The 15,006-nt window shown below is 46.0% G+C and overlaps 1 protein-coding gene across 1 annotated transcript; it reads right to left on the reverse strand.

The window, feature by feature from the left end:
* Nucleotides 1–1,551: 1,551 nt before the first annotated feature.
* Nucleotides 1,552–5,844, reverse strand: c31h19orf53 (chromosome 31 C19orf53 homolog). The gene is made up of 3 exons (XM_085971669.1): nt 5,722–5,844; nt 5,192–5,247; nt 1,552–1,823 (listed from the first exon to the last, which is right to left on the reverse strand). Exons 1-3 carry the CDS (start codon nt 5,795–5,797, stop codon nt 1,701–1,703), a joined length of 255 nt encoding a protein of 84 aa, XP_085827795.1. The 5' UTR covers nt 5,798–5,844; the 3' UTR covers nt 1,552–1,700.
* Between the last annotated feature and the right edge of the window lie 9,162 nt (nt 5,845–15,006).

Here is a 15,006-nt window from a genome sequence, read left to right on the forward strand (position 1 = left end):
AGCGTTCGCTGTTACTACCCCTCTGAAACTGACCGCAACTTCAGGATTTAGGGCATATGCATCTAAATGGGGAAATCCTGAAATGCAGTCATTCACTGCTCTGACACTGACTGCACTGTGGCCCCCCAACCCCCCCACCATAATCGGCAATCAGTGAATCTGACAAAAACCTGGGCTTTTCGGTGGTGATATCGCTGTTAAATACCCCATTAAATGTTGGGCCTTGTTGGATTAGGTGTAACTGGGGTTTTAACAGCCTATTGACTGCTAAACAAATGTTATGGCCCTTGAAAAACAAACTTTAATTTTGTGGCGTGTCAAATTTCTCCATTATGATAAAAATTACAATTGGATAAACTTTAAAATATTTAAGTTTGTTCGTATTTATTTCAGGTTTACTTCTTCCCCACGTGAGAGCCCCAATCTTTGTTTTGCTCTCTGCAACATAAAAAAAGTCAGGATAAAAGCAGGTTCTTATTTCCTGCCTCCCCCCGTCTGTGATAATTCTGCATTGTGACTGGCTGGTTTGACAGCTTGTTGACATCACCGCAGATCGCGTTAGGGACTCCCCATTAGGCGGAACTGAAATCGCTTGCGCGTTGGAAAAAGCAAACGTTCTCGCCGCAGAGACCGCGAGATCTTTGCGGGCAGCTTCCTTCGGTGCCGGCGGCGGACGCCTTTGCTTCGCCGCTGACCGCAAATTCCGGGCCACTGAGTTCAGAGGTCCAAATAGATTGGGAGAAGGGGAAGTGCAACGAGACCTGGGTGTCCTTGTGCACCAGTCGCTGAAGGTAAGCATGCAGGTGCAGCAGGCGGTTAAGGCGGCAAATGGTATGTTGGCCTTCGTAGCAAGAGGATTCGAGTACAGGAGCAAGGATGTCTTGCTGCAGTTGTACAGGGCCTTGGTGAGACCACACCTTGAGTATTGTGTGCAGTTTTGGTCGCCTTATCTGAGGATGTTCTTGCCATGGAGAGAGTGCAACAAAGATTCACCAGACTGATACCTGGGATGGCAGGAATGACGTATGAGGAGAGATTGGGTCGACTGGGCTTATATGCGCTGGAGTTTAGAAGAATGAGAGGGGATCTCATTGAAACTTATTAAATTCTAACAGGACTAGACAGACTAGATGCAGGAAGGATGTTCCCGATGGCGGGGGGAGTCCAGAACCAGGGGTCACAGTCTAAGGATAAGGGGTAAGCCATTTAGGACAGAGATGAGGAGGAATTTCTTCACCCAGAGAGTGGTGAACCTGTGGAATTCTCTACCACAGAAGGCAGTAGAGGCCAATTCATTAAATATATTCAAGAAGGAGTTGGATATATTTCTTAAGGCTAAAGGGATCAAGGGATATGGGGAGAAAGCAGGGACAGGGTACTGAGTTTGGATGATCAGCCATGATCTCATTGAATGGCGGAGCAGGCTCGAGGGGCCGAATGGCCTACTCCTGCTCCTATCTTCTATGTTTCGATGGTAAACTGGCTGCAGCGTGAATTTTCCTCTGGCATATTGGTAGCAACTCAAGAAATAAGCCCGTCGACAGCACTGTGTATAATCAACGTGAAACTATTTTTTAATGACTGAAAGAAAGTGTGTCAAAGGGAGCAAGAGGATGAGAGGTCTCATTTGACGAGCTTCGATTGCACTGCAGTCCTCCTTTCCGATATCTGCAAGGATTTTCCCAGTCCTGTATTACCCATTATTTGTCGGACTTGGGCTTTTTCTGTGGCGCTTTCACGACGTTCAGCTTCTTGTGCATGTTGGAGCTGGCTTTCATGGTGACGTCGTGCTCAATCTTGTTCCTTATCGCAACTTCCAGGTTCTGTGGAACAAGTTTAAAAGCCGGCAGTCAAACACCTTTTAAGGGTTTCACCCGCTCCCATCTTAACACGTGCAGCGTTACAGCGCTGCCTGAGATTCCTATGGGTAGAGAAAGGAGTTTCTTTCCATACCTCTCCAACTACAGGAAACTTTTTTTTATCCGGCACGGACTGGACCGACGTGGTGCCGGTTCATCAAAAATTCCGGATAACCGAACGCTACAGTAAAAGATACGGAGCCGAGAGCTCCATATAAAGCAACAAACCCTGTGCTTCAAAACAAATGCCACAAGTTGCAAGCATCTCTGTAGCTTAGCAACAGCTACACCCTTGCACAGCAACACATGGAGGAAGGCAAGTAATAAAAGTTACCTGAACCTACTCCTGAATTTTGCCGGTTAACCGAGGTTTCCGGTTATTTAGGTGCCGGTAAATCGAAAGTTTCCTGTATGAGCAATGCACACTAAAGTTAAACACTACAGGAAACTCTTTTTTATCCGGCACCGACATGGTGCCGGTTTATCAAAAAGTCCGGATTACAGAGAGGTATAGTAAAAGGTACGAGAGCTCCGTACACAGCAACAAATCCAGGCTTCCCTGTTGCTTAGCAACAGGTGCAGGAACCCCGATTGCACAGCCACAGGTCGAGGAACAGCCACTAATATGAAGTAAAACTTACCTGTACCTACTCCTGAATTTTGCCGGTTAACTGAGATTTCCGGTTATTTAGGTGCTGGTAAATCGAGTTTCCTGTACGCTGGGTATTCACAAGATGGACACTACCGAGGCAGCTCGTCAACAACGGACGTAAAACTTCAAGCAGCAGCAAGACGACAGATCACAAATTGTATTTCTCCGAGGTTTCCCTTCTGATTGCGAGGGGGACAGGGATGAGAGAGACAGAAAAGCTGGGCACGCATTGCTCAAACATGCTTCCTCATGGGTTAAACACGGTTTACCACGACATCAGGCTGGACCTCCCCCGTCACAGATTGGTGAAAGTGGAAGATTATCGAGGCCCCCTCTCCCCCTCCATCCAGAGAAATTCATTCAAAAGTAACAAACTGATCATCAGTCGCACACTGAAGTAGCTGCACACAGAATCCGAGAAATGTACGGCACAGAAGGCGACCATTCGGCCCATCGTGTCCGTGCCGGCCGACAAAGAGCTCTCCAGCCTAATCCCACTTTCCAGCTCTTGGTCCGTAGCCCTGCAGGTTACGGCACTTCACGTACATGTTCAAGTACTTTTTAAATGTGATGAGGGTTTCTGCCTCTCCCACCCTTTCAGGCAGTGAGTTCCAGACCCCCACCACCCTCTGGGTGAAAACATTTCTCCTCAAATCCCCTCTAAACCTTCTACCAATTACTTTGAATCTATGCCCCTGGTTATTGACCTCTCTGCTAAGGGAAATAGGTCCTTCCTATCCACTCTCTCCAGGCCCCTCATCATTTTATACACCTCAATTAAGTCTCCCCTCAGCCTCCGCTGTTGCAAAGAAAACAACCCCAGCCTATGCAATCTTTCCTCAGCTAAAATTCCCCAGCCCAGGCAACATCCTCGTAAATCTCCTCTGCACCCCCTCTAGTGCAATCACATCTTTCCTGTAATGTGGTGACCAGAACTGTAAGGAGGTGCTTTTATCTACTATCCCCCTCACCAGCTCAGTTTCTGCTGCGAGATGAATTAATGGAAGGTCCTGGCAGAGGTCGTGCACTTCTGCACAAGAATGAAGGGAGTAAAAAAAAAGGTAAACTTGGCCCACTCTTACACCTCGCTGTGGAGAGCTACAGGACACCACTGGCTGAGCCCGGACAGCAGCCTGTCCAGCCTCGAGGTCGTGTTGTGCAGAAGGACAACTACAAAACTGGGACCTGCTATTACACCATGCTCCAGCCCTGCTGCAAGGACAGGTCTAACGTCCAAAAGACAGCCATCTCCTCCTGCAGTTTCTGCCGCGACAGGCCATTAATGTTGCTCACTAGCTGCCTCTGCTGGCAGAATTAGAGCACTGCAGCTGTCTGAACAGGAGCACAGTGAATGCGCAGCAACAATGCACGGAGGGAAGCCCTCCGACCTCTGCAGCCTCATACCCTTCCCAGACAGAGAAGCGGATCAAATTATTACCTATTCCTCGATACCCTGCTAGCAGCACTCTGTAATCAATGGGGCAAACAGGCTCCCGCTCCTCTCTGTACCAATCTTCAGTTCACCACCTTCATATGAGAAATGTCAAGAATGCAACTCAGCAGGCGGAGAATCAGAGGCGTAAAGCCACAACTCTCTGACCAAACTTTGTCCTGATTTTTCCACTTGTACTTCATTGGCTATAAAGCACTTTGGGCCGTCCTGACTTTTCAGTCGTCAGCTGTGGCTCAGTGGGCAGCACTCTCTGATAGGAGTCAGCAGGTTGTGTGTTCAAGCCCCATTCCAGAACTTTAAGCATAAAACCCAAGCTGACCCTCAGTACTGTACTGGGAGCATCAGCGCTGTCGGAGGTGCTGTCTTTCGGATGAGACGTTAAACCGAAGCTGTGTCTGCCTCTCAGGTGGACGTAAAGGATCCCACGGCACTATTTCGAAGAGCAGCAGGGGAGTTCTCCCTGGTGTCCTCGGCCGATATTTATCCCTCAACCAACATAACAAAATCAGATGATCTGGGTCATGATCACATTGCTGTTGGTGGGAGCTTGCTGTGCACAAATTGGCTGCTGCGTTTCCTACATTACAACAGTAACTACACTTCAAACGTACTTCAATAAAAACAGAAAATGCTGGAAATACTCAGCAGGTCAGGCGAGAGAGCGAAACAGAGTTAACGTTTCAGGTCGACGACCTTTTGTCAGAACAGTTTCTCTCTCCACGGATGCTGCCTGACCTGCTGAGTATTTCCAGCATTTTCTGTTTTCATTTCAGATTTACAACATCCGCAGTATTTTGCTTTTGTTCAAAAGTACTTCACTGGCTGTTAAGCGCTTGGGGACGTCCCCAGGTTGTGAAAGGCGCTATATCAATGCAAGTCTGTCTTTTCTTCCGAGTTGGTTGAGGCAAAGTACAGCGTTTGACACTTGATTCAACTCCAAAATATCTGAAAGTACCACAGACACACAAAGCAACATGGGGGCTGCTCAACCGGGACCATCAATGGTGGGAGGACATGGTCAGACTAACCAGGAAATGACATTTTTGGCAGCCAGGATCAATTTTTCTTTAAATGCATGAAGAATTTGCATCAACATTGTGGCTTATTCTTGGAGACAGATACAGACAAAAGCCATTACAAAACCTTCCACTGCCCTCTGGACTTTTAAAAATAAATAAAACTAGCTCGAGACATTCAAAAAATATTTATAAAGTCCAAAATAAATACCTTCTTCAATTTCTGTTGTTGAATGACTTTAGCCTTTTTAGGAGCGATAATTCTCCCTAACAGCAGGGGGTGAAAGAACAGCGTCATCACAAGGCAAATATCAGCAACAGTGATCAGCTTTGTACAACATATTGTACTAGTGTCAGCTCTGGCTCAGTGGGCAGCACCTCTCACACACTCTCTCTCTCTCTCTCACACACTCACACTCTCTCACACACACTCACACTCTCTCACTCACACTCTCTCTCTCTCACACACTCTCTCTCTCACACACTCTCTCTCTCTCACACACTCTCTCTCACACACACTCTCTCTCTCTCACACACACTCTCTCTCTCTCACACACTCTCTCTCTCTCACACACTCTCTCACACACACTCTCTCTCTCTCACACACACTCTCTCTCTCTCTCACACACACTCTCTCTCTCACACACACTCTCTCACACACACTCTCTCTCTCTCTGACACTCTCTCTGACACACTCTCACTCTCTCACTCACACTCACACTCACACTCTCTCTCTCTCACCGCCTTTCCGCGTTCTCCGCTCGCGGCTCCGAGTCGGTTTTTTTTTCGCCGCGAGTGGAAACCGTCCCTGCGCCATCGAGGATCACGGGATAGTGAGGGAGAGGGGCATTGTGGGAGAGTGAAGGGCAGGGAGCGGGGCATTGTGGGATAGTGAAGGGCAGGGAGCGGGGCATTGTGGGATAGTGAAGGGCAGGGAGCGGGGCATTATGGGAGAGTGAAGGGCAGGGAGCGGAGCATTGTGGGAGAGTGAAGGGCAGGGAGCGGAGCATTGTGGGAGAGTGAAGGGCAGGGAGCGGAGCATTGTGGGAGAGTGAAGGGCAGGGAGCGGAGCATTGTGGGATAGTGAAGGGCAGGCAGCGGAGCATTGTGGGATAGTGAAGGGCAGGGAGCGGTGCATTATGGGATAGTTAAGGGCATTATAAATTTAATTATTATAATCATTACATTTATAATCAATAATTATTTATAACTTACATTTATAATCAATAATTACATTTATAATTTATTTATAATCAATAATTACATTTATAATTTATTTATAATCAATTATATTTATAATTTACATTTATAATCAATAATTATTTGTAATTTACATTTATAAATAATTACATTTATAATCAATTATTTATAATTTACATTTATAATCAATAATTACATTTCTCCAGCAACTTATCACTTCACAACAATGTGTTAATTTGTAGACCTGTCTTCTTATTCTTCTTTCGTATGGTATAAGCAAAGAAAATCAGATGTCACCCCCCCCCCCCGACCACCAGAGATCAGCGGGGTACATATCAGGAACACTACAAGGACCACCAACACACCAACCGAGACCAGAGAGGATCCCCATGCAAAACAACAATATCAGACCTGCACCACTCCTGTCCCACAGGGGAATAGGACTGCTCCCAGCCAGACAGAGGGAGAGATGCACAGGACGTACGCAATACCTCAGACAGAAACAATCCATTAAGAGACAATAAGCAGATGTGCAGCAGCATCTACTTCCGCCTTATGGATCAAGGACTAATTAATAGAAAGAACTGTAACCAAATTGTATTAACTTTTGTAGACAACTGATGTGATCTTTTTTTCCCCACACTTAGACACGACAAACACGTACCACTCTTTAACCTATCATAGTAAAAGATCAAACTTAACATGAAATCCTTATATATTTCGACCTGGAATATCCAAGGTCTACGCTCTTCACTGCGAGAAGTGAAAAGTAGGACCCCAGAGTTCATAGATGAAACTAAAGACCTAGATATTATCATTTTACAGGAAACTTGGTATAAAGGAAAAGGACACACTGGCTGTCCCCAAGGGTACACTGAGCTGGTGGTCCCCTCCAATAAATTACCAAGTGTAACCCAAGGCAGAGACTCCGGAGGCATACTGATCTGGTTTAAAACAGAACTTAAGAATTACATCAAATTTATAAAAAAGGGCGAAAACTATATGTGGCTCAAACTTGAGAGGGAGATTATCTCAAACACCCAAGATGTTTACATTTGCGCACTTTATATCCCTCCAATCGATTCCCCGTACTTTAAAGAGGACACCTTCTCCAACATGGAGGGGGAAATTATCCAATACCAGGCCCAGGGGAACGTGTTGATCTGTGGGGACCTCAATTCAAGAACGGGCGAAGAACCAGACTTCACCAATAATCAGGGAAACAATTACGTTTTCGGGAATAACCACTTTGACATCCCTTCCCTTCCATACAGGCATAACTGCGACAAGCAGTCAAATACCAACGGAAAACAGCTACTACAGCTCTGTCGAAACCTGGGTCTGTACATTGTCAATGGTAGGTTCATAGGAGACCTCCTAGGAAGATCGACCTATTGCTCACCTCTTGGCTGCAGCACAGTAGACTATATGATTACAGACTTAGACCCATCCTCTTTCAGAGCATTCACAGTCAAACCACAAACAACACTGTCAGATCACAGTCAAATTACTATGTTCCTCAAAAAGACAGAAACAAACAACATAGAAACACAACCCAGTAAACTGTACAACACCAAAAAATCGTACAGATGGGCCAAAAACGACACGGAAAAATACCAGAAAACAATTAGCAATGCATCAACTCAAGCTCTCTTAGACACCTTTCTGGATAACATATACACTCACAATAAAGAAGGCGTAAACCGGGCAGTTAGTAAACTAAACAATATTTTTGATAATTTGGCAACAAATGCAAACTTGAAAGCTCGCAAGAACAAACCCAAAACAAAAAACTATGAAAAATGGTTTGACCGAGATTGCCATAACATGAGGAAAAAACTTAGAAAAATATCAAACCAAAAACACAGACATCCAGAAAACGAGGAACTACGCCTTACTTATTGTCAGACACTAACACAATACAGAAACACACTCAGAACCAAAAAAGAGCAATATATTAAGAATACACTCAGCTCCATGGAGGAATCCATTGATTCCAATTGTTTCTGGGAAAACTTGAAAACACTACACAAAAAACAACACGACGATTTGGCCATTCAAAATGGGGACACATGGGTAAACCACTTTGAAAAATTATACCAGAAAAACACACTAAGACCAGAGCAACACCAAATATGCAAAAAACTGGAAAAGCTAGAAATGGCCATAAAAGATAACCAAAACCCGCTGGACGCCATAATAACAGAAAAAGAACTTCTTGAAAAACTCAAGGACCTGCGACCAGGAAAAGCCTGCGGGACAGATGGCATACTAAACGAGATGATTAAACACACAGACAACAAAATGAAACTGGCTATCCTAAAACTCTTCAACTTGGTTCTGAGTGTCGGTTATTTCCCTGATATCTGGAACAAAGGACTCATAACGCCCATATACAAAAGTGGGGACAAAATCGACCCAAACAACTATCGAGGCATCTGTGTAAACAGTAACCTGGGGAAGGTATTCTGTAGCATCATAAACAAAAGACTTATAAACTTCCTTGAGGAGCACAATGTCTTGAGTAAAAGCCAAATTGGATTCCTGCCAAACTATAGAACATCCGATCATATCTTCACCCTACAGACCCTAATTGACAAACACGTTCACCATAACAAAAGCAAAATCTACGCATGCTTTGTAGATTTCCAGAAGGCTTTCGACTCCATCTGGCATGACGGTTTATTCCTGAAACTTATCGAAAGTGGGGTAGGAGGGAAAACATATGATGTAATTAAATCAATGTATACAAACAACAAATGTGCAGTTAAAATTGGAGACAAACAAACAAAATACTTCCCACAGGGGCGGGGGGTGACGCAGGGCTCGCCAATCTCACCGACACTCTTTAATATTTACATAAATGGATTGGCAAAACTACTTGAACAATCTACAGCCGGCCTCACCCTATATGAATCCAAGGTTAAATTCCTCCTCTATGCAGACGACCTGGTTCTGCTGTCACCTACTAAAGAGGGGCTACAGCAAAACCTGGACCTGCTGGAGTCGTACTGCCAGACTTGGGCCCTGACAATAAATCCCCAAAAAACCAAAGTCCTTGTGTTCCAGCAAAGATCCAAACATCAGGGACCCAAAATAAATTTCACAGTAGGAACAACCAAAATTGAACAAACCACTAACTACACATACTTGGGCTTAAAAATCAGTTCTATGGGAAACTTCAAACTGGCTGTGAATGAACTGAAAGAGAAAGCAAGAAGGGCTTTCTATGCCATCAAAAAATCAATCCAAATAGAAATCCCAATTAGCATTTGGCTCAAAATTTTCAAATCAGTAATTGAACCAATTGCACTCTATGGCAGTGAGGTATGGGGACCGCTAACTCAACAAGAATTTGCAAAATGGGACAAACACCCAATTGAGATCCTACATGCAGAATTCTGTAAAAGTATCCTCCGGACTCAAAGGAAAACAGTAAACAATGCATGCAGGGTGGAACTAGGCCAATATCCATTAATAATCACTATCCAAAAAAGAGCCACCAAATTTTGGAATCACCTACAAATGAGCAATCCCCAATGCTATCACTACGACGCCCTGAAATGCCAAGAGCTGACCATAAAGAAGAATACCCTCAGTCAACTAGTCCTGGGACTCAGTGAAGTAACTACTAACAATACTAACAATAACCAGCCCCAGGACAGTGACAGGGTAACACAAAGAATTCGACCCAACACAATCGTCGCTAAGCAAAAGGAAAAATATCTGACATATTGGGCAGAAACAACAAAAACCCAAAGCAAACTCAATTGCTACTTGGCCCTAAACAGACAATACAACATAGCTGATTACCTGACCATGGTAAAGGATAACAAACTGAGAAGAACCTTGACAAGGTACAGACTTAGCGAACATAGCCTAGCGATCGAAAAAGGCAGACACAGGCAGACCAGGCTGCCAAGAGAGGACAGGATATGCTCTCACTGCAGTCAGGGAGTGGTGGAGACAGAGATGCACTTCCTCACAGCTTGTGGAAAATATCAGGGCATCAGGGAGAATTTCTACCAAAAATTCTCACAAATATGCCCTGATTTCAGAAATCTGAATGACAACCAAAAACTCCCATTCCTACTGGGAGAGGAGAGAAGCTGTGTAACACTGGCGGCACACTATGTTACAGCTTGCCATGAACAGAGGGACAACCAGTAAACTAAGAAAAGAATATATATAAACAATGCGAATGTATATTTATACACTCAGGGATATACCTGTTTATACACTGTATGAATAGAACTGCGTTTATGTGCTAAACCATAAATGTATTTTGATGCTTTGGCAACATAAGATGTAACTTATCATGCCAATAAAGCGATTTGAATTGTGAATTGTGAATTGGGTATCTTGTGGGCTACCTGTGAATTTCCTCTGAGGGCAGTGCTCAATGATGTGCTCCAGGGTCTGATCAGGAGCCCCACAGTCGCCCAGTGGGGACGCTTTAATCTTCCACCTGTGGAATGGGACAGTGAGGGGCAGCCGGAACATCGCCAGCCAAAGCTCCGAGAGGCAGAGGCCTCAGCTGCCCTCGGCTGGCAGTGGTTCTGTGAAAAAACTCAAATCACCCGACAGCGCGGAAACAGGCCCAGCCCGTCAGCTTTGGTGTTTGTCCTCCCATACAAGGGGAACCGACTCCTCTCATTCACCACAGTGGGAGGAAAGGAAAGGGGCATTGGTTCGTGGTGACTTAGATTTTATGCATATTATGAGCTTGCGAAGCTAATCAGATCCCAGAAATAAGGAATGAAGGACTTATAGAAATACTTGTCTTTCAGAGCGAGATATTTTGTTAAAATCAAGCAATAGACCTAAAACCCTGTCCCCTTATTCCTTTACCTTCAACACACTAGTTAACCTATTCTTAAAGGCTGACATGGTCACTGCTTCGATCACCAACTCCAGTAAAAATAAATGTTTCTCCTACACTTTGTCCTAAATCTCTCACATTTAATCATATTTGTGTCCCTCTTTGTAGGCCTCTCAATTACTGGAAACAAAGGCTGGAAATTTTCCTTGGAATGATTTCAGGAACATTAAGTATCTAAATTCCTACATTACAACAGTGACTACACTTCGAAAGTACTTCATTGGCTGTAAAGCGCTTTGGGACATTGTGAAGGTCGCTATGTAATTGCAGGTTCCTTCCTTTTCTACACAATTTATCTAATTATTTGTAAAAAGATGAAAAGACAGTGTGCTATTTTTCCTTTACAGTTGTGCCTATTATTTCTTTACAAGACTCTACTGTAATTCATGTAAACAGCTGCAGCATTTAGGATCTCATGTCAGACATGGCTCAGTGGGCAGCACCCTTGCTTCTGAGTCAGAAGGCTGTGGGTTCAAGTCCCACTCCAGGGACTTGAGCACAGAAATCTAGGCTGACGCTCCCAGTGCAGTGCTGAGGGAGCGCCGCACTGTCAGAGGGGCAGTACTCAGGGAGCGCTACACTGTCGGAGGTGTCATCTTTCCCCGAGACGTTAAACCGAGGCCCCGTCTGCCCTCTCAGGTGGATGTAAAAGATCCCACAGCACTCTCCCCGGTATCCTGGCCAATATTTATCCCTCAATCGACATGACAAAAGCAGATTATCTGGTTATTATCACATTGCTGTTTGTGGGAGCTTGCTGTGCGCAATTTGGCTGCAACAGTGACTACACTTCAAAAAGTACTTCATTGGCTGTAAAGCGCTTTGGGACTCCGGAGGTTGTGAAAGGCATTATAGAAATGCAAGTCTTTCTTTCATTCAATGAGCACCACATTATAAGCAATGGTTCAATTCAGGGGAGCTCATGGACCAGTTAGGATCATACCATAGAGCCACATATAAAACTTTAAACCCATTGGGGGAAAAATTCAGTTGGTTGTGCCTCCCGTTAGCAACTAGTGCCCGGGCGCGGCACTGCCCACGCCTCCCGCAAAATTCAGCGGGAGGTTAGTGGTGGCGCTAACCGGTAGCACCCTGCGCCGCTGGCGATGATGTCATTGGTGTGCGCAGTGCCCTGCTCACGCCCCGGCCACAATCTTCGGGAGCACCCCCTGACTTACCGCCGGACGCTATGTCCGACAGGGTCAGGGGGGCGTACCTGCGGCCGGGGAGGTGCAATTTAAAGGCGAGATGCGGGGCGGCCATGTTTGTTGCTGGCCGCCTGCCAGCACTTGCCTGCGCTCCCGTCCCTGGCCTCCTGAACCCCCCCCCCTCCGCGGAGTGCCAGCTGCGCTCCAAGAGCCCAGCACTTCTCGAGTGCCGGGCTCTTTTGCCGGCACTCCCGATCCCTGGGGACCCAGCTGGGCCCCAGGTCGCGCTGCACAAGGCCCCTCCCCTTTAAGAAGGGGAAGGAAGGCCTGCAATACTACGGTGCGACGTGCCGCAGCGTGTGGCGCTGCGGCGCATAACGCCGCAATATTAACTCACAGCGTCCCAAGAGGGACGCGGGGCGCTTCCAGTAGCGCCCCGCTTCCCTCTTGGGGCGCAACCACTCAATTTCCAGCGCGGGGGCGCTAATTTTTCCGGGCGCCCCAATTGGGGTACTACTCAATTTTTAGCCCATTAATTTGCAGATACTTCACACGTCTGACACCAATAAGGACCAGCACTAAGCACAGACCTTTCCAAACCTCCTGGCCTTCAAAATTCAAAACAGGACAAAGTGGCAAAGAATAACTACAAACACAAACAGGGCGGAGTTGTCAGGGTTCAAGGGGGAGGTTTCCAGGGCTCAGGGGTCATAGGTTAAAACATTTTTGGACAGTTCTACCAATAAGCAAGAGAGGAAAGTTTCTACTGAATCGTCTGCATTCTTCTTAAGCATTTGCGCTGAAGAAGCCCATTTTAATATTTTCTTCAACTGTGGCATAACATAAGAACAGGAGTAGACCATTCAGCCGCTGAAGCCTGTTCCGCCATTCAATGGGATCAAGGCTGATCAGTATCTTAACTCCATCTACCCGCCTTGGTTCCGTAACCCTTAATACCCTCGCCTAACAAAAATCTATCAATCTCAGTACAGGAAACTTTTTTAAAAATCCGGCACCGACGTGGTGTCGGTTCATCAAAAATTCTGGATAACCGAAAGCTATAGTAAAAGATACGAGAGCTGAGAGCTCCATATAAAGCAACAAACCCTGTTGCTTAGCAACAGGTTCAGAACAATGGCCACAAGTTCCAAGCGTCTCTGTAGCTTAGCAACAGCTGCAGCCACACCTTTGCACAGCAACAGATCGAGGAAGGCAAGTACAATATGAAGTAAAACTTACCTGAACCTACTCCTGAATTTTGCCAGTTAACCGAGATTTCTGGTTATTTAGGTGCCGGTAAATCGAAAGTTTCCTGTATTGAGATTTTCAATTGACCCCCAGCCTCAACAGCTTTTTGGGGGGTTCCAGATTTCCACAACCCTTAGAATGAAGAAGTGCTTCCTGACATCACCTCTGTGAACGGCCTAGCACTAATTTTAAGGTTATGCCTCCTTGTTCTGGACTCTCCCGCATAAGACTCCTAATCTGCAAACGCACAGATGCCGAGTTGAAGGGGGAGGTCTGGAAGTTAATTGGGTTTGGAAAAAATATAAAAGATTCAAGTAACTTTCTCAGCGTCCTCCTGCGGCCCAGAGTAGTAAGTGCACTGGCCAGCGTGATCGAGCCGTGCAGCTCAGGTAGGCCTCAGGCTCAATCTCTGGAGTGGGAGGAGTTGGTTGGTCACAGCCAGCACGGCCGGTGATGGTAGGCCGGCACTACAATGGGTCTCAGTATCCCAACCCTATGGAGGGCCACTCTGCGTGAATATGATCAGGATCAGGATTGATTTTTTGATGTCCTCTCCACCAGGACCGGCTGTTCTCCGGCCACCCACTGTCTGGGTTGAGACCGACCTAAATAACAACAGAAAATGCTGGAAAAACTCAGCAGGCCAGGCAACATCCGTGGAGAGAGAAACAGAGTCAACGTTTCAGGTCGAAACCCTTTATCAAAGCTAAAGAGGCCCAGGGAATGAAATAGATTAAGAGTCACTTTAATTCACCGCTCCATTCCCACTCGGACCTCACCATCCTCGGCCTCTTGCATTGTTCCACGGAAGCTCAGCGTAAACTCGAGGAACAGCACCTCACCTTCCGTTTAGGCACTTTACAGCCTTCTGGACTCAACATAGAGTTCAACAATTTCAGATCATAACCTCGGCCCCTATTACATTTTTACTTATATTTTTTATCCACACCTTTGTTTTGGTTTCCCCCCCACCCCTCCCCCCCCTTTCCTTTTTTTTCTCTCTCCCACATGGCAGCTGTCTCCCATTCTGCCAGCGCATTTCACACCTAATCTAGAGCCGTCTTTTGTCTCCACTAGTCCTATCACCATCTCGTCTCGTTTTGAATACCTCTTAATGTCTCTTCTCTTTTGTTCTCTCGCAGCCTGGCCTCTTAATCCATTTCATTCCCTGTGCCTCTTTAGTCTTGATAAAGGGTTCACCCGAAACGTTGACTCTAATTTCTCTCCACGGATGTTGCCTGGCCTGCTGAGTTTTTCCATCATTTTCTGTTATTTCGGATTTCCAGCATCTGCAGTATTTTGCTATTGAGACCGACCTACCTGGGGCCTAGGTCTACTGATTCAGTGCCATCATGTGTGAAACATATGCATCTAGGGGAGGAAGAGGAGTGGTGGGGGGGGATGGAAGAAGAGTGGGGTTGGGGGGGGGGTTGGAAAGCAATGCTTCCGCTAAGATGCGCGCGCATGTGGCCACGCAGTAATCTGAAAGGTTCCACTCAGGCCGCTCACTGACTTTTACATTTTAAATGCGCAGAAATTTAATGGGAC

The sequence above is a fragment of the Somniosus microcephalus genome, chromosome 31 (genome assembly GCF_052327205.1).
Source record: "Somniosus microcephalus isolate GS21.2 chromosome 31, FLI_Smic_1.0, whole genome shotgun sequence".
Classification (NCBI taxonomy): domain Eukaryota; kingdom Metazoa; phylum Chordata; class Chondrichthyes; order Squaliformes; family Somniosidae; genus Somniosus; species Somniosus microcephalus.